Here is a 27,096-nt window from a genome sequence, read left to right on the forward strand (position 1 = left end):
TCCACATAAATAAATGTCATCTTTATTTTACCAAATATAATTTATCAGTTAAGTTGACATTTGTCAATTCAGTTATAGCAACTATAAATAATTAAGACAGTCTTTTTTTTTCCTTTAATACAAAGAATAAACCAGTATTTCTTCATTTGCAGTCAGATCTAAAGTACACATGCATTTGAGTGCAATTCATGAAAAATAATTATCCTTCACTGGTTTTTAAATTTAAAATTTAAGTTAAATTCTTCCCCTCCCCCACTCCCCCTCCACCCTAGACCTTATAAAAACGTAGGTACGTGACCCAAGTAGCATGATGCTTCTTAAAACAATCACCTCTGTTGCCCTAGGTTTTACAGCTGGGACCAGGAGACAGGGATTCTTCCGCTGGCACAAATGTCTACCTAGGAAACTGGACAGTGATGAGACGTGGAACAATACTAGATGGGGATTTATCTGGAGACTAACAGCTGAAACGACAGGCAGGAGGAATCTCAAGCGCATCCCTCAACAGCGGCAGGGAACCAGGTGAGCAGTTTTCCAGCTATGTTAAAACCGAGCGCAGGTGATGGGGGAAGAGTGGGCCTCCGCATTTTCCAAGATGAAACTCCAGTGCAGCCACATTTGCTCTTCCCATAAGCCCTGGCCAAATTATACTTGTGAGCAATCACCGGGGTGAAGACATAGACCAGTTCAGAGCCACTATCACAAGTGATACCAGAAAAAGAGCAGTGTCTAAGGCTAATGTAGACATGAAACACGTGTGTTACCGACTCCTGCAGCATCTGAGAGAGCGCGTCTGGACAGAACTGCAATCCTGCGCTCTCAGGCCACCTTTACTGCAGCCAGCTCGGCCTCCCAAATACTGTAAACAAAGCCGTAAAAGCGTAGCCTCCTAAACAGATGCACGGATACAGAGTGAAACAGGAAACGATTCTTCTCCAGATACGTTTAGAAAGTGGTCCCTCAGCAACTCTCTTCCCAAAACACGCAATGTGGTTTGCTTTAGACGTCTACGGTTTCTGCCTCTTTGGCACTGGCTCCCTGTCCATCTGTGGCTGAACTTCCCTATACAGTTTCAACATTTTCAACTCGCCTGTCCCCACACGTGGGATGGATCCTTTGACCAAGTCTTGGGCAAGTCTCAGCAACTCAGTCTTTCAAGGGAATCGAGATGGCCACATCTACGCGACCTCCGCGGAGTCTGGGCTAGCTCCGTGGTGGTTCACAGAAACAACTGAGCCTCCTGACCAAGCCTCATTCAAAATTATACACACCGGACTACGTATCACTTCCCACTACAACGCAATGCCCAGTTATGTCTGGGATGGAAACTAAAACGGAGAATAGAGGCATCCTTTTAAGATGCTCATCTGAAAAATGGAGGTGCTGACCCAGAATAAGGAAACTAAAGCCAAGAGAAAGGAGCAGAAAAAGGGTGTTTTGCCATGAGAAAGGCATTTGAGCTTCGGAAAGGGGAAACAATGATGGGAACAACAACGGAGAATTAAACGTCTAACAACTCCAGAGTTAGAGGCTCTAGAGCCCACCTGAACAGGGCGAGCAGCATTCAAACTCGGAGCAGATGACAGCGCTCAGCAACCTGAGAACAGCAGCTTTGGGGCTCTGGTCCTACACCACTGAAATCAATAGGAGCTTTGCTATCTATTTCCACGGGAGCATGAAGAGGACTTAAATGAATGATACAACGAACAGTGAGGACTTGGGACATGTGTGCGCCAGATTTCTGCAGGATGTTAGCAGTTCCCTGGGGTTTTATGCACCACCTCACTGTCTCCCCCTCATCTTTGGGAAGTACAGGCAGCTCCCCCTGCTCTCTAGATCAGGTATTCAACTTAAGTTCACATCTTATAGTCTTGTTAAACCACGTATTTAGGAATGGACCACTGTTAAAAATCTCACGTAACCTGGGGATATTCCTCTCAGATGTAGATTGAATTCATTGGGTCCACGAATTAAATAGAAAGGCAAAACGTTGGAAGGCAAAGGGACCTTTCCCAGCCCAAATGAACAGCTCACATAAGGCTGTTTGGAAATGGCATGTGTAGCCATGCTACCATGAATCCCTCTCCACTTAGTTATGGAAGGGGAAACAGCACAGAATTGCTCCTGATTTGCACGAGTGTAAAAGGAAGTGTCCCGTGATTGCCACAGGAGAGGTGTTGTGTGAGAAGCCAGAACCGACAGTAAAGTGTCTCTGTAAGAAACCAATCAAGTGCCCAATTCCAAACTCCTTAATCAGCACAGGTCCCCGGGCAAGTCAGCCCACAAGAGACTGAGCATGCTGAGGGGGAAGAGGGAGTTTGTCCCTTCTGTAGCCAAGCTTTGGTGGTGCGCTGAGGAAGAACACTTGCAGGGTGGCTGGGGCAGGACACAGTATGCTCAGGCTAGCCTCATCCTGTCCACAGCCTCCCTTCTCCAGACTTATATAGATTGTACTAGGTTGCAAGGGCTCTCCCCATTTATTATCTAACAGTCATGATTGGGTTTCAGGGCTGTGTGGCCTATTCTTGCTTGCAAGCAAGCCTACAGGATATTTAAAAGGGATCTTCGTTGCATGTCTTAACTAGTCTCTCACCCCAAACCCCTTCATTTTAGAACCAGGCACAAGGTGGAAATGTTAAGGGATGGCAGGGGAGGATCTGAGGATACTGCAGGCCTTAATTCACAGAGTCTGCCTCCAAACATCAAAAGCTTGTGAAGTGAAAGAGGTGACCGCTCACCTCTAGTGACTGAAGAGGGATGAGCTTCCTTTACAATCTGACTGGTTGATCAATGTTTCCATCATAACCTTGGTTCAGACAACTACTGCTATGAAATTGCACTTGGTGATTGTCTCTTTACACTTTTTTGTCCTTCCTAAAACTAGATTTTCTGTACAAACTTGGCTTGAAATATAAACCACATAAAATTCCCATTGAAAATAATGAGAATCTAGTATCAAAGTTGAAGTCTCAAGAGAGACTGTGGGTAGGGTGGGGGAAGGGAAGGAGCAAGGGAGGGGAAAAGTCAATTAAAGGAGAAGAGAGCCGGGAGAAAAGCGAACGGCAGAGAGAGCTAGTCCCCCACATCTGTATCCCGATCTCCGATGAGCCAGAGAATGTGGAAGCTGAGAGCCAAGAGACCTGTGCCAAGCAGGTCACCCAGGGCTGTCAAGTAAGGGATGGAGAAGTTGTCAGGATCCAGGCCCCTGCCCCACATCCAGTGCACCATCCAGTCAGCAATGTAGAGAAGAATGAGGACCTGGAAGGCAAACACCAAGAAAAGGAAGACCCACATTAGCTACTGATCCAGACTGTCACACCCTTCTCATCACTAAGGCAAAGCTTTCATCTCCAGGACACTGAACGTTTATTTGCAGTCAGCCCCTTCCATTTTTGCAGCCCAGTTTTCAGAGGTGCAAGCACCCATCAATTCCAGCCAAGCCCATGGAAGCTCAGAGAAACATCCGTGAGCAAGGAAAAAACAGAGACTCAAGGCTGGTCCTGTGTCAGACCACGGTCATAGAGGAGGATATTTGTCAAAGGCACTGAGAGAGCCCTGGTGACGTTCAATGGGAGCTGAGTGGCGACTTCCCCTTATGCACCTTTGACAAGCCTCCCCTTTACCATTCTCTGCTCTGGGCATCACCATCTCTTTAATTTTCTATCGATGAGAGAATGTGTTCCAAAAACAAGGGGATGTCTGACCCACATCCAAGTTCTGCAGCTGAGCTCCTAACTCTAGGCAAACACTGTGACAAGCTGTGTGATGAAGAAGAGGAAAGGGCCACGCAGCTAAGGAGCCAGGCAGAGCGGGGCAGGATCTAGGGATCCCGCACAGGTGAGCGGGAATCCCAGAGACGAGGCCACGGCGCCTGGAGCTGGAGCGCGGTCTCCTAGCAGCAGCCGGCACTGCCGGACTGTCAGGTTTGCTCATGTTTGCTCCCACATAGCGTGGATGCTATTCTAAGTCAGAAGCTGTTAAACAAAGCATGGAATAAAATCCCCATTCCAGGCTGGGTACAGGTGTTTAAGGCTGTTGGCAGGCTTCTGCTGCCCCAACGCTCCCTGCCTGCACGAGTGCAAGCATTAGGTTGAGACCACTGCCTTCAGCACAGTCCATTTTCTCCCCACGAGCTCCCACTGCTCTCTCAAGCCTGCACCCTCCCAGCCAGCAGCTTGCTGTCTGCTGGGGAAGGGGTGCTGGGGCCTTTAGAAAGCAGCTGCTAATGGAAGCCTCCCTCCAAACGCCTGGACACCCAGCAGGAGTTCACGACCTACGCTTAGTAGCCTTGTCTGGAGAGCTGTTTTTCTTTCTTGTATGTGCGCTGACTCACTTCCTTGAGCTCGCCTCGGTTGTTGATTTTAGAGGACGCTAAAACCGGCAACAGCTTCCAGAGGCATCAGAAGGGCAGCTGGCTTTAGTAGGAAACTCCCTGACCACTGTTTCCCGCCCCTTCTACACAGGAGGGGATAAACTGCAAGGCGCTGGAGCAGCCGGAGTCAAAGCCTCACTCTGCAAGGCTGAGCACACACAGCTCCTACCCACCTGCACGCAGAGACCCTGTCAGGAGGAGGGGAGCCCAGGGATGGCTGACCCGCCACACTCTTGTTGTGTGGGAAAGATGCAGTTTGGAGAGGAAGAATCCTGCAAACTCCACATCCTGTTTTCCCTGGGCAGTTTTAAAATGGCTGCAGCCCACAGGGTACTCGTGACTCTTTGCAGACAAGAAAGGAGGCTTCCTGCCCCCAAGGACTTTAAAAGCTCAGTGTAAGACTGAAAGCAGCATCAAGCAGAATGAATGCCCCAGACAGAAGTCTAATGAGCTCGTCTTGACATGTCAACAGCCAACAGCAGCGCCTCAATTTAAGACATGCAGCTCTGTAAATACATGAGGTTTTAATCCTACTCATTCTTTTATCACTATTTTTAGCGCGGTTGGACCTGGCTGTTCTTTGCACAGCGAAGGAAGGGGGACAAGTCTTTCGAGAGGATTCTGGACAAGTCAGCCGCGCTGGACTGCTCTATATAGACAGATTTCTGAACAACCTCCTCCATCATCAGAGTATCCCAGCACCTTCCAGCACACCATTAAGTGACATGACTGGTATCCGACACGTCATTTCTGCTCTCCTCTCATCCTCTTCCCAAGTGGGAGCTGTACGTGGGGTGCAGTGTCTGCAGGGTAAAGAGCACACTGCATGTACTGCACGCGCCAGCTGTCTGTTCTCTTGGATGGGAGGTTCAGATGCAAAAGGAGTGCTCTGTCAGGGGCAGGAGTCAAGCATTTCACAGCCTAACCCTACAGAAAGGGAAGCCAGTTTTTGCCTTTGTCCCATTTGTAAGAGTTGCATTGCCTGTCTCCGGGTCATTGTATGCCATGCCATGTAGGTATGCCTCTGCTTATGGAGAAAGTACATCGCCCGTCTTACATCTGAAGTTTGCCTGCCCCAAGGAGTGGCTGCCAAAAGCTTCGACTAAACCAGCTACTGAAACTCATGTTTCTGCTAATCTAAACAAGAGAAAACCTATTTCCAGTAGCATTGCCACACAACCCAGGGCAGCACCGAGCCCGCTTCTTACATTTTTGCGTCCCTTATTGCAGCCCAGGCCTTACGACCCAGGCAAGGATTTCAACAAAGGAAACAGGCTGAGTGGGACTGATGGTTACCTGGAGAAGTGCAGCTGTCATGTAGAAGACTATGAAGATAAGGGTCAGTGTAGTGTGTCCACCCTGCATGGAGCTGATGGTGTAGAGGAAAACCAAATGCCCAGGGACCACCAGGAGAAACAGCACGCGGGCAGACCGGGAATTCAAATCTGCAAGAGAAGGAGGAGGGATCTCAGGAGACAGAGACACAGAGACCAGTGCTCTGAAGCAAGTTCCCATGGATCTGTCCAGCATGGGACCTGCTGGGAAGCTTTTATGCAACTGCAGTTATTCAGAACAAGCAGGACTCCAGTTCTCCAGCAACCTCTAGGCAAGTTTCGGCAACCCAGGAGCAGCTGGTGAGGACTGAAAGGCTAAAAGCAGAAGGAGGGAAAGTCCACCTCCTACAATGCTGGGAAATCAGAGGGCACCATGCCACTAACTTGTTCTCATTGCCCACCGCAGGAAACTCATAAATCCAAAACTCCAGCTTTCTCCGTTATCAACAGGACAGGCCAGGCCTCCAGTACAGCCACCACCTCCCAGCAGATCTCAGCTCCCACCTCCCTTTCACATTGCTCAATGCCACTTCCTCAAGTGCAAGCTTAGCCAGAGCAGCTGCCAGGCCTTTGCCGATGCTGGCTCCGAGAGCTGTAGATGGCCTTGAGAGAAAAGCTCTGGGGCACAGCGCTGGGCAGAACCCGGGGAGCTCCAGCCATCACTACCATGCACCTGAGCTGAAGAAAGTGCTGCAGGGACTGGGGCACTTGCGTGGGGCCACCTCGGAGCTCTCGCCGGGCACGCCACTCATGTGGAGGTACGTGGAGATGCGACTAGCTTGGACAGCCACCAGGTTGCCACCAACACCTATAAACAAAGAGGACAGTGAGTTGGGGCACAGAAACCCAGTCCCTAAAGGACTCACACATCTGAATGCATCAAGGACTAAGGGGAAGGTGAATTCCTCTGTATTGCTGGGAAGCAACTGCCTCTGGTCTGGTGACAGACTGAGCTGTCTGCTGCCAGGACGGTCTCTCTTTGACCTGAATTCCACTTCTTCAGGATGCAAAGAGCCCACAGACAAAAAGGCCACCGTTCCCCTGCCCTCTTCAGTGAGCCCTGTAAGTGTATTACTGTTGCCTGGAGCACCAGAGTGTGGTGAACACAAGGGCAAGGGATTAGACACAGAAACTGAGACATGGGAACTTCACAAAGTGCCTTTTGAGGAACTTGCTGCCACAAGACATAAAGGACCAGAAGCTAATAGGATCTGTAAACAGGACTTAGGCATATGGAGGACGAGAGGCTTCTCTCTTACATGAGATACCAGGCTCCCAACCTTAGCTTAAGAAACACTGACCTGGCAGCAGACTGGATACACAGTTAAAAAAGGCACAAAGTGCCTGGGAATCTCAGGGTGCATTTCCCTGCAGAAACAACTTAAGGGTAGAACCCCTGATTTACTGCCCCGTGTTAGACTCACCAAGGTGAGCAACCACACTACAGAACAGCCAACGATCCCCTTCAGAAAGAATTGGGTTCCCAAGTCATTTTGGAAACCAGAAATTGGATTTTTTCTTGAGGGATTTCTCCACTGTCTGGCAGGAACTTGGGACAGGTGTGTTGGCCAAGGAGAAACGAACTCACCATTAATCACCGGTGTGAAGACGGCCATCCCAGCAAAATTTGGATCGGACACGGTTTTGTCCAATATGAGTCCTCCAACACTGCAAGGAGAGACAGTGAAGAGGCTGATGGTGAGGAGAGCACAGAAGATGCAGAGACTTCAAAGGAGTTAAAAGAGTTAGACTTCAAGTATGTACCGTCCCTCCAGGCTGTTTGTGCAGCTGAACATCTCAATACCCTTTTATGTCTACAGTGGTGGGAGCTGCATGCAACTTTGGCCCTTTTAAGTGTGCTGGGGCATAGTATAGGAGCACCGAAGAAAAACGGTAGCAGGATGAGACCTGTTAAGAGAGCTTAGCAGGTGCTGCGGAGTCACGTGGAGACTGGTTTCCCATAAAACATAGTGCCAGTGCACGCCACACCACCCGATTTCCAGGTTGCATATTCATTCCCATCATCACTCCGGAGAATAAAGCCATCAATCCCTATGTTTATGGTATAGAGGAACCTTTTGTTGAACCAAAACCATTTTAAGCAACCCCTTCCTTTGGAGGAGGGAGGCTCTGGTGGAGAAGGGACTAGCCTTCTCCGGTGGAAGGTCACGGGCTTGCTTCCTGGGAGACCTGGGTTTGCTTCCTGGGTCTGCTATAGCCTCCTGCGATGATGCTGGGAAAATCACTTGATTTCAAGGGACCTGAAGCACCCAGGAACCTTGGTCTATCTGCACATGGTCTGTCAAGCTCTGAACTTCAGAGGGGTAGGGCTCTACCTGTCTCTCTAATGCAATGGAAGCGGCCCCTGGCTAGGAACTGGAAGGGAAGCTCCAGGTGCTCCCTTCTGCAGGGATCATGGGGGCAACACTCTCTCATACCTGCTAATAGCCATCGCAATGATGACCGGCTCCCACCCAGAGTACAGCACCTCCCGGGTTGCTGGATTCTTCTTGGCAATGATGATCCAGAGAGGCAGCAGTGCGACAAAGAAGGCACACACCAAGGGATTCACGTATGCTTTGCTGTCTGAAGAGAGAGAGGCTGCGGGTCAGGGACACATCCCAGGGCAAGTCAGCATGAATGTCTAACAACAGGCCTGATCCAGCTTCCCCTCCACACCCGGGGGGGACCCAATGGGAGCAGGATGAAAGCCCACTGTGAAGGCCTGGCCACCCCTGCCCATGTGAAAGGCAGTATCTTGCAAGTCAAGTTCTTCTCTGGGTGCATTCAGAGGCTGTGGTGGAGAAGCTCTAGAGAGAAGCCTCCTCCCCTTCATTTGCTCATCTCCAGCCTTCTGCTGGTGGGTAAAACTGGGCAAGGAGGCCTCATCTCACCTTGGGGACGAGCTGAAGACAGGTCCAATCACAGGGACAGAGGCGAGAAGACTTCAGACACAGCTCTGCCACCGGGGACCCTTCCTGAGTGACAGCTTTTAAGTGCCCAGAGCAACAAAAGGACACAGGCCTCCACCACTACCATGGCCTGTAGCAGCCATGCCTATGTGGCTCCTGAGATTTGCCCCCATGCCATCCCCTTGAAAGGATCAGAGTACCCCCTTGCTGGACCCACTGTATCTGCCTGGTCTGGGAAGGGCCACTGGATTTCCCCTCTCTCATTTCCAAACATGCCTCACTAGTGAAACAGCTTCAAAGCCGGGTGTGATGTCAATGGCCATGAGCAGCCACAACACAGGACAATGTGCAAGGGTGATGCTACAGCCTAGGTGGGGAGGGCCAAGCAGACGGCACTCCTCATGTCTCACCTAGTTCTTTGTAAAGGCCCCAGCTGATCCCTGAAAGCAGTGCCAAGGTGATGAGGTCTCCCAGGCTGGCAGCAATGGGTGTGGCCACGTTGTCCGGGTTGATCCCCATCTTCCTGGACCCGATGATGACCCCAATCATAATCATGCCTACAGCCAGAGGAAGAAGCGCTGTAAATCCAAAAGTACCTTGGCTGAGACATGGCACCCTCAGAGAAGGGACGAGTCTTACCCAGCACAAGGGAAGCGATGAAGGCTGTGGCCACGCTACTGGCACACAGCAAGATGGCATGGCCAATGCTGAAGTGCCCGTCTGGGATCCAGCCAAATATCACTGCAGCAATCGAGGCCAGGAAGCCAACCACTGTAGCTTGAACCTAGGAAACAGACACTGGGGATGAAGCTCCACACACGTTAGGAAAAGAAGGAGGCTAGTCAGAGTCCATCTCTCATGGGGATTAGTGTCATGGGCAGATGCTAAGACTCACCAGTAGGGAAAAGTGTTAAGTGAAGTTGATAGTGGTGCAAGCAGCCACCATTTGCTTTTCCACCAGATGCTCCACCAGCTGCAGACAGTGATGACTGAGGCACGTAACCCCCTGACTTCCTTCCACCCACCCCCTGTTGCACAGACCCACCGTTTGCCCGCTTCCCCACCGGGTTCGCTCACCTGAATCAGAGCCATGTTCCCTGTTATCATCCTCCAGAGCTCCTTGGGTGAGTCCATTTGACCAATATTAGCCTACAAGGAAAGAGCACATCATCAGCTACCAGGGAATGGGAGACTGCAGTACTGCTGCCCTCCTTCAAATGACAGTGGCCAACCAAGCCTCGGGTGCAGCAGTCACAAGTTTGTGCCAAGACAAAGGAGGCCAGCTCCTCCTAGTCCCAAGCCTTCTCTGGAAGCTGATTCTCTAGCAGAAAAAAAGGCAACCATCCAGTCCTGGTTCTGGGAAGGCTCTGAAAAGAACAATGCGTCATGTGGGCAACACCCATAGAGGGCTGGGGTGTATGGAGCAGAAAGGAAACGGAGCAATGGGATATGGGTGGTAGCAAGGTAACCACCAGCCTTCCTGCGGGAGGTGGATGACGGGCAGAGCCAACAACACTGCTGCGTTGCTCTGAGTCTGAGGTCCTCAAACGCTTGCATGCAGGGTCTGCATTCAGGACCTGCCCAGGAAGCAAAGGAGGAACAGGTTATCAGCCAAGCCCAAGAGGGGCACGTAGTAACTCCCAATTCTGAAACTCATCTCCAGCACCCACACCCCTCAAATGCATCCCTGCAGTACAGGTGGTGTCCAACACACATGCCACAGCAATGGAGTGAGGATTCAGGCTTTGCAAAGTGCTTTGGAGACCAGATCCTGCCAAGCAGCAAGGTGACCCTTGTTCACCTTCAGCTCACGCTGGGACCAGACACTGCAGCTGATTCACCGATCGAGTTCACACTGTCCCTACTCGCTATCAATGCTGGCTCAGGCCCAGCTGGGTCATGCTGACTCCAGGGTCAGCTGGGGGCCTCAGCACCCCAGTTCTGTTATCAGGACATACCGTAAGCTCTGATAAGGAGCAAGGCCATGGTGACATCTTGGGGGCAGAGGGGGCCAGCAGCAAGAGCTCATCTTGGAAATGAAGCTGCATAAACATGGTGAGTGCCACGTGGAGCCTGGCAGAGTAGCAGGAAGTGGCCACAGCACACGGTGTAGTTTGGCATTGGGACAAAAGCTGGAGGCATTAATCCAACTAAATGGAACAGCCTGAAAGTTGCTCTAAGCTCAGAGCAGACAGCTCTACTGCGCTGGGACATTGTGGCAGAGTCGCTGCAAACTGCTGGTTCTCGCTGAACTACTCCTGCAGGGTCCCTTTCCAGTCTCCACAGGGTCCATACATACTGGGGAGGCAGAACAAGGAGTGATGCAATAGCAGCAGCTGTGACACAGGCAGAGAAAGCAACAAGCCGAAGGTCAGACCAACTCAGTGGCAGCAGCAGAACCCCGGAGTCCCCACTGCTAGCTCCCTGAGCAAGCCTACACAGGTTCAGGGATCCCTGAAGCACAAGCAAAACCCTTGGCGGTTAGCCCAGATACACCAGCAGCTTCCTCCTCCTGGGTTTTCTGTGCCAAGGTCAAGCAGCAAGGCGTCAAGTCAGCACATTCGTCTTACTGCCCGCGCCCCGTCCTGCTCCTGCAACTCTACAGCCCTTCCCAAACTGAGAGATTCGAGGGGCACGGACAAGTCACGGCAACCGCCACAGACATGCAGCCAGCTCCGGGGCACGGCGTGGCAACTCTAACGGCAACACTGAACCACTTAGGACAGGAAGTAAAGAAAACAAAGTGTAGCCAGCCAGAACCACAAGGCAATTCAGGGAGGCAAAGCCGTTATTCAAGAGCCTGGGTACAGGGCTGACAGCCCTGTTCATGCCAAAGCCCCAGGGGGAATTTGATATACAGTGGCCCAGGGTGCTTCATGCCTTCTTTGCCATATAACTCCAATGATCTGGCTTTCTACAGTCAGGACGTGGATGGTACGGGACTGATCTCCCCAGCACAGAGAACAGCATCCGTGGCTGACTGTCACCTTGCAACACTAAGGAAGCCTGAATGTCAGGGGTGTTCAAGTCTGATCAGTTCAGAAAGACAAATCCAGAGACTGTTGCCCACACAGCGCTGGTATTTGAACACCATGGGAAGTTAAATCTTAACATTCCTGCCCTCTACTAATGAGGCCGGGATTAGGAACCTGGCTGTAGTCAGTAGCAACAGGATTTTAATCCCCAAACTAATGGGAAATTTTCGCCTCCTCATGGTAAAAGTAAAACTATCCAAAGCGTCTTAATGTGGCACTAATGAGATGTCTGCAGCCTGCAGAAGCTGCTCCCGCTGCTTCCCTGCAGGGAGCACGCAGCCAGCAGTCCCCAGGTGCGTGATGGAGCAGGACTGACTGCTGGCACTCCACTGCTGGGTCCTTCGCACTGGCCAGGAACAGGGCTAGGGGGGAAAAAAAAGCCAGCTGGGTCACCTGGTCCTGAAGAGGCCTCCCAGTGAGGCGAGGAAGGTTAGACACCGAGTTTACGAAGCGGCAGCGTGGTGCCCCCTTGCCCCACACCAAGTTGCAACTGCCCTGCGGGCTTCTAACCGCTGCGGGGGCCGGGAGCCGAGCCCGCGTGTCTCTGCGCTCGCCTGAGTGAGGTCAAGACGTGTCAGTAGGTGGCACCAGGAGACCAGGCTGGCACCAGGGAGGCTGCTTTCCAGCACTGCGCAGAGCCGGCTCTCTCCCCTGGCCAACTCCTTTTGTTTCCCTGCTGCAGACAGTAGGAGAGATGGGAAAGCTTCACCTTCCTGCAACTCTCTGCCAAATCCTCCGCTCTGTGCCAAGGTGGGACTGCTTAAGACTTCATCCCAGGAGCCCTGTGCTCCCACCTTGGCAATGCCTCAGGGAGGACAAGGGAGCTGCAGGGCTAGGCCAAGCCAGCCAAGGAGAGAGGGTCACGCACTCCCCCCAGAACAGGTCCGTGCATGCTCCTACCAATGGGGAAGGGATTAAACAAAGATTTGTTTCCCCTAACGAAGGAGCAAACAATGCCTGACACAAGCTCCGGCACTCAGCCTTTGTCCCTTGTCAGGATTACAGCTGTGCCAGGTGCCAGCAGAAACCAAAGGGGAGGGGAAACCGTTGTCCCCTGACACTGAGAAGAGGAGCCTGCTGCCCCCGCTCTCCCAGCTGGCATCTCCAGGCACAGCGGAGCTCAGCTGCTGGGGCCAAGAGCTGGCCGTGCCGCATGCCACCCTGTTCCATGGAGCCGAGCAGCTCCAGCTGCTGCAGACACTGTGTGTAAGAGCGAGACAGAGCCAGCGAGCCGGAGCCAGCTGCGTGCTGCGCGGGGGCTGGTGTGGCAGGGCACCCTGTGCCTTTCCCCACGCACTCTGAGCTGAGCCAGGGACAGGCTGCTCAGCTTGCTGCCTTGTGTGATATCCTCCGCACGGCCCCAACTCAACAGCTTGAGACGAGAATCAGCCCATGTCTTTGCAAACCTGGCTCCTGGGACCAGAGCAGTGAGTCTGCATGACAGCGCTGCACAGAGCACTAGGGCACCGTGTGGCATTTTGCGGGCCACAGGGAAGGATAGCAGTTGCAGAGGGATTGTAGGCAAGGAGGGAGCAGAGGGTGAGCCCTGCTCTTCTGGCTCCAAGACAGAGCCGTTCACTTGGCCTGCTGGTGTCAGGTCAGAGAACGGCACTGGGAGCAGAGGCAGCAGTAGTCTGTTGCTGCGGATCTGCAGGTGGGCGTTGGGGTTCAGAGGGGCTGGACACCACCCAAGAGACAGGGTGGTGACCTGTGTGATCCCTCATCCCCTAGGCTTTCTGCTGGCTGGGATTCATGGAGGAGCATCAGCACAACAGCTGCCCCCCACCCTGCACCCAGTCTGATGTGCTCTATGAAGTTATGAACTCGCCGCCTTGTCCTTGAAGCCAACCCTGCAGCAGGCTGGGCATGTATCCATGCCCAAAGCAGGTCTTGCCCTCTGCACCCTGGAGGCAGAAGCTGGGCTGGGTGCTCTTTACACGGCTGCACCTCTGGCAGCTTCAATACAGCAAGCAAACGGAGCTAAGAATTTAGCTGTAGGCACAGCTGGTTCCTCTGAGTCCAAGAATCCCAGCTATGCACCCTCTGTGGGGCATGCCGCGAAGCACCCGGCGGTCACCTGTTGTCACATGCTGGAAAAATGTGCCTGACAAAAACGGCAGAACATCTCCCCGTGAGGGAAGGATTCCAGTCCCCAGCCGCGGGGACAGAGGGCTGCGTGCCTGCAGGGTCACAGCTCTGCTCCCTTGGCATTCAGGAAACTCACAGAGCCTGGCGGCAGGCTGGAGCTCCTACCCCGTCTCTTTCGGGAAGCTCGCTAGCTCAGTGCGTGGCCACAGCACTCATGCCATGGCAGCTGTCCAGCCAGACCTGTCCGTCAACTCCAGCAGGCTTTGGATCAAGCTAGCGCCACTTACTGCCAGGCTCCAGAAGAACCAGCCTATGCAGCACAGCTTTCTCCATGCCCCTTCTCGCCTGGACCAGCCACTGGATTCCTAGTCCTGTTTTAACCCGCTTTTGCTGCACTTCTGTGCTTCCTAACAAACGAGTCGGAGCCTCTTCTATTAGAGCTGTCCTCGCTGAAACCACAGCACCTTCTGACCCAGCGATGACAGGAGGCAGCGCGCTGGTATCCACTTACGGAAGAACACGTGTGACTTCCCGCCTGTGCGATGAGTGCACTGCCTCTCCGACACGCCAAGCTCTCCACCAGCATGTTGGTGACGGTGTCTCTGCTGTTTCTTCAGCTGACATAATCAGCTTAGAGAAGATAATCAAAAGCAGGCTGGGCGCTTTCTCCCCAGCACCCCCACCCAGCACAGGTTGTCCTCTCATGACTCCCTGCTCCACTAATCCAAGGTACAATAGTGGTGAGTTGGCAGCTGGGTGCTAAACCCCTAGAAGCCCTGTGCACAGCTCGCTCTATCCTAAGGCAGGATAGACATGGCTAGGCTGCTGCTGAATGGGAGACCTGACACGGTACACCAGGACACGGAAGTCATAGTTTATCCATACCTCAAGAGTCCTCAGCCCTATGTAATGCAAAGTGCTCACTGAAGCAGTCAGCGAATTCAGGGCTAGCGAGCACAAGCCAAGCGAACAGACCAGACGCTGAAGTGGAAACCCTGCTAACTGGCTGCATGGCAGGGCTGATAAATAAAACCCACAGACACAGTCCAAACCATGTGCATACAAGGCATCTGTACCTGAGCAAATATATCGGCCATTTAAACCACTGCAGAGTATGCGCACGGCAGACAGCAGTCTGCAGCTCCGCTCCCCACATCTCTCTTCTTCCCCTTCCCCAGTGGCAAATGCACACATGAAACGCCACCCTCCCCAGGCCCCCGGGCACATCTTGGATACTCACCGCTGTCGAGAGCCGAGATGCCAGCGTCATCTCTAGGTTCCCCTTCAGCCCCAGCAGGGCAGGAACCAGGATGAATACTTCGGTCACATACTTGAAGACGTCCCAGTGCTGCAAGATAGCATACAATGGGTTTCAGTTATCTGTGTACGTGAGATCCTAGTGCCAGGGAACAGCTGTGGTGGCCTGAGCAGAAGGGGCTTTCTTGGCACAGGTCTGGCACTAGACAGACCTCCCCCACCTCAGCTGCTGGGTACATCCCAGATGTGGCTCAGCTCCTTACCACCGCCCTGCTTTGAGGCCAAAGGAAGTCTGAGCTCTCTGAAAAATGGACATAGGCACCAACACATGGTTTCCTATGGCAGCAGAGGCAGCGTCAGGGTGGAAATGCAGCAGCCTAAGAGCCTGTGCTGTGGTTGATCGAGCGTCTCGCCACCAAGACCCAACAGGTCTGCTCTTCCCAAGAGAGACGGCCCAGTCAGAGCTCCTGAGCGGTCAGAGGCCTTTGCTCAGAAGTGAATGTGGGTTATGTGGCTATTTGTGCAGTCTGACTTTCTGGGCTCTGAACAGACTCATCAGCTGCATGTTCACACGAGCCCAGAGCCCTGCTGTGCTGGGTCCTGCATACCCAAGAGACTGGCGCTGCCCAAAGAGCTTCCAGCTAAACAGGAGACATTTTACAGATGCAACTTAGTCCATCACAAGGGCTGCTCAGCAGAGCCAGGCACTGATGCCAGATCTGAATCCTGTGTCAGCGCCCCAACCACGAGATTATCCCTCCCTCACGTTCTGGATCAGTTCATTCTGCTGCCAAAAGCTGCTCTTGCCTTCCTCCACAGCTTCCCTAAAGCAAGCTCTCTGCTCCTCCCTGATGGGGATAGACCGATTGACCCTGCTGAGGAAGGAAGTCCTCCTCCCTCGCCCTGGAGCGTCAGTCACCAGGGCACAATCTGTCCACACTGCCTCCAGACCAGAGCCAGTTCCCCCCCAAAAGGAGGCACAGCCCTGGCTGCTTAGGACAGAGATGCTGAGTAATTGCAGGGTACCGGACTTGAGAGCAGAGCAGCTGACTTCCTAAAGCAGGATGGAAAAAAAAACTGCTGCAACCACAGCTGGGAGATGGCAGGCTATAAAAACCTCAGGGCCACCAGTTTACTTTTGTAAGTGTTTGTAGCAGAGAGCTTTGCATATAAAGCCACTTTTCTGCTGGCTACGCAGGCTGGATCATGCCTGCCTTGCAAAGAAGCAAAGCACGCTCAGAACAGATTGGTGGTGGCGATAGTTTCTTAGTCCCCAGAGCAGGACCTATCAGCCTGCCCAAAGACACGTCTTCTACAGCTTCCTGCAAGTCAACAGGATGCTGAAGTCCAACCGCCATCTCAGTGTCGTGGTTCATTTGCGTTTCCACATCTGCCTCCGTGCGCCTGTCGTCTCCTGTTATAATTAGACTGTAACCTCTATGGGACAGGGATCAGGTCATAATTCTGGGCTTGTATAATACATAGCACTCTTTTTCTGGTCCCCAACATGGGCTCCTGGACACTACTATAACGCCTATAAATAAGACTTGAATTGCCGCAATGGCACCTGCATCGCTGTGCTTTGCAAAGGCTGCCCAAGGACGTCCTCACCAAAGAGGTACTTGCAATCCTGGCTGCTGCTGCTCTCTTCACGCCCACTGAGATTCCCGCTTAGATAAGTCCAGCCGCTATCATCATGCTACTGCTGGGAAGCTCTGTGTCGCCGACCCCAACAGCCAGCTGGACACGTTCTTGCTTCTGCTGCAAGAAACGCTATCCGCTGACAGCCTGCATTACTGACACCTTGCACTGGGCAATTATTTTGATCGCCTGGTTTATTTTCCCCCAGTTTGTGCCATCTGCACTCTGCTCTAGGATGATGAGAGACAGCGACTTCTCCACCAGGCTCCCGGCCATGCAGCGCATAGGGTGCTCCCAGCAGGGTAGGAGCTGCAGCAGAAGGGAGGCAATGCCACAGAAAGCTTGCTCAGAGCCGGCTGATAGCTCCATAGCCAAGCCAGAGTCAAAGGCCTTGCTTACAACATGGAAAAATCTTGTTGAATATGTAATGAACTTCCCCATTGCCTTGCCCCTCCAACCCACCAGCAAACCCACCTGATTTTGGACCTGCCCAACTGAGAATCACCCAGGAAAAGTCTGCTATATACCTTGCAGGTACGTTGGGAGGTTCTGTTATCTTACTACTGTTCAGGGACCATAAGTGTCCGATACACAGAGATGGATCAATGTGGAAGCACTGGGGACCTGAAAGGTCTTCTCTGCTGTCTTTGCAGGCTCCCAAAATGCTTTACACACCTCGGTTAAAGGCAGATGCACCTGAACCACTTGTAGGAAACCCCAAGCCTGCCAGCATCTTTGATGCAGGCAAAGATTGTCCCCATTACCCAGCCGCGAGGAAGCAAGCTCAGTTATCAGTTATCACACCCGGCCAACCCCTCTCACCTCCCGGCCACACAGTAACTTGCGGTAGAATTGCTGGGAGCTCTTCTGCCCCTTTGCCAACATGAGATCAGCCCTCTGGGAACTTGCGGCATCCGACACCGTTGGTAGCTGGAGCCAGCGTGTTTGAGCAGCCTACTCAGACAACTGCTCTGAGCTCCTGATGAAGGGACTTTTGCACAGCTGCCAAGGGCTGCCTTAAAGACAGAGCTTCACAATAAGTGTTTGAGCATGGGCAGCAGGGAATATGAGCTCCGTGCCCACAGGCAGGGGAAGAGGAGCACGACTCCCTCTGGAAACATGCTGATTGCCGCAGAGGCACATGGGCCTGTCTAACTGCGGCTAGGAGCCAGCGAGCTCTGCTCTCCCAGATGACTGCATTTAGGTTGGCTTGGCAAGCCGCACGCAGGATGGGAGGCTGCAGCTAGTCCACTGCCAGCGATGCTCGCTAGTGCATCAATAGAGGCCGTGCTGCTGGGACTTCCCCTGCCAGCACACACGTGAACTCGGTTCCCGGTGACCAGGCTTCCCGTGCACCAGCCGAGTAGGTCAAGTGTCACCAGTTTGCTCAGTGCAGAAAACAACATGCTTGAGTTTGACCGGGAACTGGAATCACTGGGCACAATGCCACGGCCTCTGTGAGAAGTCAAAGCACCTGGTCAGAACAGTCCTTTCTGCCCTTTACCAAGAAATGAAGCGCTCCCTCTGTGATAAGAGCCCCTGCCTGCAATGGCACCATCAGCACAGTATAAGGGCGACAGAAAGGGAGTCACAACGTGCAGGCTCTCAGCCCCCCTCGCCCCGCTGCTGTTCCTCCGGGGGACCTGGGTCAGGTCGTGTCCTCCTCAGCGAATGGACACCACACTTGTCCTCCTTCACCGAGCACTGGGGAATCTCTCCTGGAAACACATCCAGGTCCCAAAGGGACCAGCTCCTGCTATCACCTGCAAAGCACCCGAGGTTTTGCACGCTCAGGCTGTTTGGAAAATTAAACTCGGAGCCTGCTGGATGCTTCGGGGTCAGCGTGAGGGGACTTGTACTCAGAGACTCCAGGCACTTCTGAAAGCCCCCGGCCCGTCCTGCTCAGCTCAGTTTATCCTAGCCCAGAAGCCAAAGCCCAGAGAAAACCCAGAAGTCCTACACCCATCATACCAGGATTGCACCCAAGCTGCAAGCGACAGCAGAGCAGAGGCGAGGCTGCAGAAAGCAGCGCCCTCCAGCCCGCACCGCGCTCAGCTCTGCCAGTGTACGCCGGCCTTTAAGAGCGCCTGCACCGCGAGCCAGTGCCAGGGAAGCTGCTGATCTCAACTGTAACCAGAGCTGCTGGAGTAAATCCTCCGAGCGGGACAGACACCAACCCAAGGCAGGGATGTTGCTAGAGGAAGAGAGACAAAAATTAAGCCATCGCCAGGGAGGAAACCTGTGTTTTTGCCTATGTTAGCAGTTTTCTCACAAGGAAGAGCAGGCGTTATGGGTTCCTGCCAACTGTCTCCGTATAACTTATTGCACAACTTCAGTCTTACGGGCACATTTGTATCTGCCTCAAGGCATCCCCGATTCCTGCAAGCCTCCAGCAGCAGAGAGCACCCACTGGCCCGGCCTCATGGCGGGCAGTGGGGTTGCTGGTACTGTGCGCAAGGCTTTCAGAAATCAGGATGTCGATGGATTGACTCAAGTCCCTCCCTTTGCCTATCCACTGTGAAAGCACAGAGGAGCTAGCTGCCGGGGTGGAGAGAAAATATCACACAGCAAAACACACAGAGGAGACCAGGTGGAGCAGCCTAGCCCAGGGAGACATGAAGGACAGGTGGCTGCTGACAGCTTTGCCACCGGTGCTTCAAAGGGGCACCGAAGAACCAAGGTCAGCATTGACAGGCCAACTCCCAGCCCCTCCCCAAGCGGCACTGAAAGAAAACAGGGCTTAACACAACTTCCTCTGCCTGGCAGGCAAGCACGGGACCCTAAATCACTTGTGCCAAAGGGATTTGGAGGCTTCAGGATGTTTTCTTTTTTTACCAAGTCACATTTTTAACTTCCCGGAGAGAGCAAGAACCAAGAAGCACCGGACAGTGCAATCTGGATGCTATTCTGCACAAGTACCACGGGAGGGTACGGAGCACCACAGAGAACCAGCTTCAGTACCCAACGGGAGGGTGCATTTGCAGCCTCTGCTGTTAGGGAAGCCTTGGACTGGGAGCAGCTGAAAGCGAAGCAACCGAGAAGAAACGTGGAGCTGCTCATAGCTTTATCAGGAAAAGAAAATAGAAAAAAAAAGCTACACGCACTCCCGATAGTTGTTGCACTTCGAGGACATCGGCTGCACTCTTGGAATCTGGGACTCTGGATGATGCTTGATCCCACGCACAAAGGAGCTCAGAGACTCGTGGTCTCTAAGAGGTGACCAGTATCAGCAGATATCTGGCTACTCCAAGCATGGCAGCTGCAAAGCAAGTTCTTTCACGGTTTTAGGGACTGTGCCTGGGTGCCAAGATAACAGCAAGGAGTCCTTCTCTGCCTAATTAAATCCCAGCAACGTGATCACAGAATCACACAGAAGCTGGGCTGGAAGGGGCCTCAGGACCTCACTTAGTCCAATCTGCTCCAGGCAAGATCATCCCCCCCACCCCATCCTCAATGAATGTTAGGTCTCACATTAAAGACATTAAACCAATCACTTTGGTCCCTACACTTTGCATGCTGCCTTGTTCGTGCTCCGACCACGGGCCCCCCAGCATCCTTGGGGCACTGTTTCCAGCTCCCAGACAGCCAAGCAGACCTGCTGTCCGTGCTGCCTCCACTGTGGAGCAGCCCCACTGCAAAGCCCACCCTGCGCCAGCCCACGATGCAGCAGCCTGTATTAACAGATGCTCCCAGGATCCCTGGCACAGCGCTGAATTGGGCCGCGCTAGGACTTTGTGCTCAGGGTGCTCTTTCTCTCTCCTAGCACGGGGCTGCTGCCGGTGGCAGTGACATGGGCACAATGCTCCGCATAAACAGCTCCAAGGGGAGCCCCTCGGCGCTAACGAGCACAGCTCCGAGGGTGGCAGCACGGGGCAGTTGGCAGGAAGGACTTTTATGAAGGAGGCCATTCTGCAAAGCAGGGCAATTCACAGCGTTCCCTGCCTCCGACTTCTCTGCCTCTCCGCTTCCTTCCTGCCCCCTCAGAGGAAGGTCACTTAGGTTCGCTCCCCAAAGTACACATCTTCCCTTATTCCCTATTATTCCCATTCCTGTGTCAGCTTCCGGCCAACCGCAGCAGGAGAAAGGGGGTCCTTGGGCATTGCCTGGATCCAACAGCGGTAGGAGCACAGCGGAGACGGGTGGACCAACAGGGAGTCAGGCCGCTGAGCCAGCGCAGAGGACTCGTAGCACGAAAGGCAGCACAGCCCAGGTGGAACTGCAGGATAGCATCGGAGGCTCAGCAGCCGGGGGCTTGATTAAACCAGCACGGAAGCGGCCCAGGCTGCACCAAGGTTTGGACTGAAGCCTACCTGCTCAGCCATGCTCGACAGCCCAATTTAAAGGTTTTTCTGCATGGGCAGAAGGGGGTTGGCAGCAACATCCAAGCTAACTGTGGTGTAAAGAGACGTGCAGGTCACAAGGCAAGCCTGAGAGAGAGACCCAAGCCAAGGATCCCACCTTGCTCAAAGGGCTTTGATTACATTTATTGCTATACAAGCCCCTGGACAACCTGCGCAGCATCAAGGTCCCACACTGCAAGAGTGGTACCGAGTATGAAGCGGAGTCCCCTCCCAGGGAGCTCCCCTGCAAGGGGATTACAGACTTGTATCTCCACAACTGCACTTCTTGCACATGCTGCTCGCGGTTGAAGAGCCGGGAAAGGGAGCCTGGGAAGCCCACCCTTGCTCATTCCTTCCCCCCACATCCCCGCTCCAACCCAGCCCTCGGCAAGATCTCATTACAAGTCGAGAGGAAACCGGATCGCAGAGACAGACCGTTCCTCCCCAGCCCCCAAATACCACGTTCTGAGAACTCATCAGTTCTCATGTTCCTCCCATTACTCAGCGCCTGCAGCACACCATTCCCACGGACACCCAAGAGCACGGGGCTGGAAGGGACCTCCGAGGACATCGAGGCCTCTCCCCCACGACTGCAAGCACCCCTCAGCCTGTTCCACAGTCTCGCTGCTCCGGTGCTTGTGAGCACCCTTCCGACACATTACCTTTACCTATCCGTTCGTGGCCAGTGTATACCTGATGGCCGCTGTAATCACTGGAGAGGTGCTCACACCACAGCCAGTGGTCACTGGGTCCATCCAGTGCGGCAAAGGAGACCCTCCCCACCCAGCCCAGCTGCGGGAAGAGCCAAAAGGGCAGGCAGGCCTGGCAGCAGGCTGCAAAGGATAACAAGCAAGGCCAGAGGAGCCAGGCCACGGCCTCCCCATGTACAGATGCTGCTGAATTCACAGCCTTCCCTCGTCAGCAGCTGGAATATGCTAGCAGGGCAAGATGGCACTCGCCCAGGGCTGCTCGGCGTCCCTGCGAAGGCCAGTTACAGCCAGGGTTTGTCCGAGAAGGAAACGAGGGCGTAGAGCCTGCCCACCTGTAAGCCAGACTCCCTGACCCCCACGATGCTGTCCCCCTTGCCGTCAGTGAGAGCGGGGCTGCCCTGCAAGCAATAAGAGCCTGGTGTGGCTACAGGCTCACAGCTCACCCATGCCCTGCTCCAAGCTGGCAGAAGCTCAGTCAGCTGTTGCTGCCCTTCACTGTTAGAGGCTGCTTGACAAGAGCTCACTCAGCCCCTACCCGCCAAGAGCAGAGACCCCGGGCACTGGGACGCCAAGCCAGGGTCACAGCTGGGATCCCTGCAGTACCTAAACAGGGTGGCTCCAATGCCCTGGCCTCCTCCCTCCTTGTTAGCATCTTCAGCTGCATCAGTAGTAGCTCTCATGGCCAGACAAGCTGCCAGCCACCTGTGGCCAGAGCAGGGGAGTCACCTGCCAAAGCTGCCTCCTCCTCCCCAGGTACCCTCTTCCCCCCATCACTGCTGCCTGCGAGTGGAGAGCACACAGCCTGCTCCAGGGTGGTTGGACGCCCAGCCCTGTCAGCAACAAGTGCCAGCACCCCAAGGGTGCACTGCAGACCCCCAAGGGTTGGCTCCTGGCAGGTGCCACAGAGAGCAGCTTGGAGACAGCAGCATTGCCAGGCAAAGGCAGAACCCAGTCTCTACGCACACAAGACTGTGCTGCAGGTTGGTCCAAGCATGTCTAAAAGGTCTGGGCAGACAGGAAGGGAGAGGGGCAAGCACACTGGTTGTCGGGGAGCATGAGGTCCAGAGGTTTGAATGGCACGTTATTTTCTGGAGGTCGCTCAGGTGATCAGCCCCAAAGTCCCCATGCTTGGGGGTGCCAGGTTCAGCAGCTAGAACAGGGACACTGAAATGCCTGGGTCTTGCTTTCTATCCTACTGCCTGCCCAGTCACGGCACCCTGAGCACTCACAAGACCCACTGCACTTATGTTGCTTCTCAATCAAGCCCTTCCAAGTATTCCCGACTTGGCAGACCGCTTGCCTGACTCCTGGCTGTGAGCTCAGTGCCTCTCAAAGCAGCAGCAATCCATGGCCAGCACAGAAATGATGCCATGTACTGGAAGCCAACATCAGCCCCACTGCCCAGAGGGTTACCCCTGCATTTTGTAGGGAGCGACCTGAGAATACCAGCTCCCCAGTTTTGCCAATGCATTTAAATGCCACGTTTAATGCCTCACTAAAAAGAGTTAGAGGAGCTGGCAGAACACGCTGCGCCAGCTACACACCGTGGAGCCACGGGACAGAGGAATTATGAAGTTGGGTTTGAGACCTTTGCAAATAAAAGAGAGGAAAGCTCCTCGGGGTGCAGCTGTGCTCCCACGCTCCCTACTGCAGGTCTTTGGCGAGAGCAGCCTTTGGGTTAAGACTACAGCTTGGGTCCTGTCAAAGTGGGGGTGAGGGAGCTTGAATCCAGGGAAACAGGAAAGCCTCTGGGAGGGGCTGGACTTAAAAAAGGATGCATCAGTAGTCCAGGGAAGCTGGAGGAGCTGCCAGACTAGGCAGGGGTCAGACAGTCCAGCTACCCAGCAGGGGGGAGCACCAGCTACTTCAGCACTCCTGTCGCAGGGACAGATGCAGCAAAGTGGCTGCCGAAGGGGAGAGGGGAGAGCATCTTCCCGTTTTAAGGAACCTGTCCTTGTGCGCTGACCCAGAAAAGCAGCGTAGCAACCTGTTCTCTCCAAGCTGGATGCCAGGCCAACCGCAGCCAGAGAGAAGCGACTGATTTCACCCTCCCTGGGGTGCCCAGCATTGCAGGCCCAGCTCTCAAAGGTGGCGGGGATTGTGACAGGGATGCTTTCCTTTTGTTCCAAGGACTTCATGTACCTGCACTGAGCAGGCCCCTTATTCCATGCTTCAGTTCTCACTCCCCTCACTAACATCTCCTCCCCCCCCGCCAGCCACAGAGCTGCAGCAGCCAGGAGAGGCAGCCTGCATTCAAATGCAGCTATCTTGTCCACCGCTGTCTCAATTCCCTGGGCACAGCCAGCCTGCTAAGGCAGTGGGAAAAGGGTTAAATGGCTGATTTGCTGCCAGCAGACGCAGGCTCCTGGAATAGCGCAATAGCGGGGGTAGACAGCGACGCTGGCACAGGATCCATGGTCAGATGAGCTGCATTCCCCACAAACCGCACTGCCTGTTTGTCCTGAAGAGCATGCCCCATCCCAAAGGGCTGTTACCCTGTCAGAGTCTGGGGGCGGTGAGCTGCACCACCCCTGCCAGAGGCCAGGTCTGTGCTTAACCTGGTCTAAGGATGCCAGTACCCTGCACAGATAGATATCAGGGAGGGAGGGCAAAACAACATGCTTAGACAACTGGCATTAGGACTCCCGGCAGAGTGCTGGGCACATGTCCTCCTCCCCACAAAGGTGTTTCTGCACCAGCCTTTGGCATCTCTTATGGGAAGACAGTGTTAAATGACGCTTAGGTCCACGGGGTTTCTGATGCAGCCTGGGACCTGGCACGTGCAAGCAGGGCCGCAGGTAACCACCTACCCAGGTGCAGAGGCCATCCTCCACCCCAGGAGACAGGCACCTGGACCAAGACATGACCTTTGGCACTGCATCACAACAGGACAAATGGCAGCCCTACCGGTCCACAAAGCACAGGGGAGCTGCTAAGCCCCACGACACTGGATACGTAACCCCACCGCAGCCCCGCCTGACTCCAAACACAGCCGGCAAAACAGATTCTGTGCAGGCAGTAACCAGAGCCCAGGACAGCCGCAAGCAGGAGTCTGGGAAATCCTTCCTTGGAGCATTCGATCAGAGGGTTTGACCTTGCCGACAGCTGCTCCGGCCACACGCGTCAGCTGCAACCCCCACCCCGGTCTCTGATCCAGGCGCAGGCTCCGTGGCAGCAGCGATGCTTGGCTGCACCGAGAACCAGATTCAGCGCAAGCTGCTCGCTCCTCACCGCCGTCTCGGCCTCTCCAGCCATGGAGGCAGGTGCCCAACTCCCTCCCGCCCCTCGCCAGCCTGTGTCTACCTCACAGGGGGAGCTTCCATCTCCAGCGCTTTGCCAAGCCAGAGGTCCTTGCATGCTCGCACGTTTGTGTATCCGAGGGCTTCCCCACGGACCTCTGTGGTAGAGCAGCACTAGCCACCCACCCTGTGACCCCACGGTCACTGCCACAACCGCAGCACAGCCATGGCCGCGCAGGGTCAGCGCAGGCGGGACAAGCCCCACGTGAGCTTTCAGCAGCTGAAGGCTGTGCGGCAGCAGCAGCCACACTGCCTTCCACGGCCAAGTTAGATCGAAGCCTCTCAACCGCCCCTCCGACCAGCCTAGATGTGCCCTTAATGACTTGCTCAGTCACACGCAGGACACGTCCGAGGCTGAACTGGAGTCTCGCAAGTCCCAGGACAGCCCTGTTCTGTCGTGCCTAGAGGAGGGAGCCCTGCCCAGGGCCCAGCCCTCAACACGGCTCCACCACCACGCTTTAGCCCCAGGCCAGGGACAGACCAGTTTTAGATGACTCAAGAGCAGCTCACTCCTATCTGTTCTTGGCCTCAGCAGCACTGAACCACACCTGCCCAGGAAGTGACTGAGAGCAACAGCTCACTGCACGGAGGTCCCCACATCCGCGCCTCCCCCTATCTTGGGCCCGGGTCAAACCACAGGCCAAGTAATGGCACCTGGAGCCCAAAGCCCAGCACAGGGGTCTCGGCCTTACCTGCACTATGTCCAGCACCATCCCGGCAGCGACTGTCCCAAACCCAGCCAGCAGGAAAGGGAAGAGGACCTGCAGCCCGATGGAGAAGGAGGTCTCTTTGAACGGAGAGGCAGGCTCGGGGCCCCGGTCGGTGCTGGTGTCATCGCTCTCGTTGCTCTGGCTGCCGTTTTCCAGCAGGGCATCCTCTTCTCGCACCCCCTTGGCATTGGCCCGCGACTCCAGCACGACCACTTCCACCCCTTCCCCGTCGGGGCCCAAGAACTCCGTGGACTCCACGAGCTGCTCCCGGTCAGGACTGGTGAGGCAGTCGATGGTCCCGGCCACGATGGGCAGCACCACCCCGTTGGCCTGGTGAGCCTCCTTCTGCTCCATCTTGGAGGACATGCTGAAGGGGGGACGCCAAGCTGGCTCTCGGCTCGGCAGGACTACAGCAGGCGGGCGCTCCGGAAGGGACTTTCTTCCAGGAGCTCACACGAAAGGCATGGAGATGCCACCTCCCTTGCGCCAGCCGCCCTGCCCTCAACTGCAGAGACTGATCCCCCAGCAGAGCTCCCCATCAAGCACGCTCCGGGAAGGGGAGACGCCAACCACTAAGCCAGCAGAGAAAACAAAGTTCACTCTAGTCCCCTTCCTCCTCCCGGGCAAAGGGGCCCTGGAGATACCAAGACGTGGCAGGCGAGGCTCTTGGCGTCTTCTCTTCCGACGCTGGCACCTTCTTCCACGCCGCCCTTGCTCCAGCAGGCGGATTCGTGCTTTGCTTCAGTCCAGGGAAGACGGGCAGGTGCGGAGGGACAACTGGTCTTTCAAGCCTTCGCACGATCGAGCCGGATCCTAAAGGAGCTTGCGGGGAGGTGGAAAAAGAGACCGGGGTCGTGTCTCTTTCCAAGAAAGAAAGAAAAGTCCTTGCAGTTGCAGCTCTTCAACCCGTTCCAGGTGCGTGCCGAATCCAGGAGAGTCCGAGGGTAAAAATAAAGCGGCTCGCAGACGACAGCGTGCGTCCTCCGTCCCCGCCGACTCCTCGGGAAAGGGGATCTCTCTCGCCGTGGCCCACGTGGCACCGGCTGGTATTTAAAGCAACAGGAAGCTCCCCGATAAGGCGCCGGGCGCCGGCGCTCGGAGTCTCTCGCACGCGCGCCAGGAACCGGACCTGCACCTGCAACACACGGAGGCAGACGAGGCACCGTTAGCGTTCAGCAGCCCACACGACGGCTCGTTCATTGGGCAGCGCTCCCCGGGCTCGGCCACCGCCACCCCCCGGGCGCGGGCACGGGCACGGCAGGGCTGGGGTGCGGGCAGCACGCGGAGCGATGCAGGGATGGAGGGGACACACCACGCACCTGCCCCGGCGGCCGCTCCCCGCCGTCCGCGCCGCCGCCGCCGCTGCAGCCCGGCTGGCCCGACGGGGCGGGCGCCGGC

The 27,096-nt window shown here is 54.8% G+C and overlaps 1 protein-coding gene across 1 annotated transcript; it reads right to left on the bottom strand.

Annotated features, from left to right (window-relative positions):
- Positions 1 to 27,096, bottom strand: SLC41A1 (solute carrier family 41 member 1). Its single transcript, XM_006267810.4, has 11 exons — positions 27,018 to 27,096; positions 25,681 to 26,833; positions 14,982 to 15,089; positions 9,696 to 9,767; positions 9,258 to 9,402; positions 9,029 to 9,175; positions 8,145 to 8,292; positions 7,295 to 7,374; positions 6,380 to 6,514; positions 5,669 to 5,817; positions 1 to 3,258 (listed from the first exon to the last, which is right to left on the bottom strand). The coding sequence occupies exons 2-11, from the start codon at positions 26,062 to 26,064 to the stop codon at positions 3,073 to 3,075; spliced, it is 1,554 nt and encodes a 517-aa protein (XP_006267872.2). The 5' UTR covers positions 26,065 to 26,833; positions 27,018 to 27,096; the 3' UTR covers positions 1 to 3,072.

Source organism: Alligator mississippiensis, chromosome 14 (assembly GCF_030867095.1).
Source record: "Alligator mississippiensis isolate rAllMis1 chromosome 14, rAllMis1, whole genome shotgun sequence".
NCBI classification, from domain to species: Eukaryota; Metazoa; Chordata; order Crocodylia; family Alligatoridae; genus Alligator; species Alligator mississippiensis.

What these genes read in the sequence shown, in the direction of transcription:
- SLC41A1 (XM_006267810.4), bottom strand. Translation starts at nt 26,064, where the DNA reads ATGTCCTCCAAGATGGAGCAGAAGGAGGCTCACCAGGCCAACGGGGTG. An exon ending in CATCTCGGCTCTCGACAGCG is followed by an intron (nt 9,768 to 14,981) that starts GTGAGTATCCAA and finishes CTTTCCTTGTAG; the next exon opens with GCTAATATTGGTCAAATGGA. An exon ending in CTTCACACCGGTGATTAATG is followed by an intron (nt 6,515 to 7,294) that starts GTGAGTTCGTTT and finishes CTTTGTTTATAG; the next exon opens with GTGTTGGTGGCAACCTGGTG.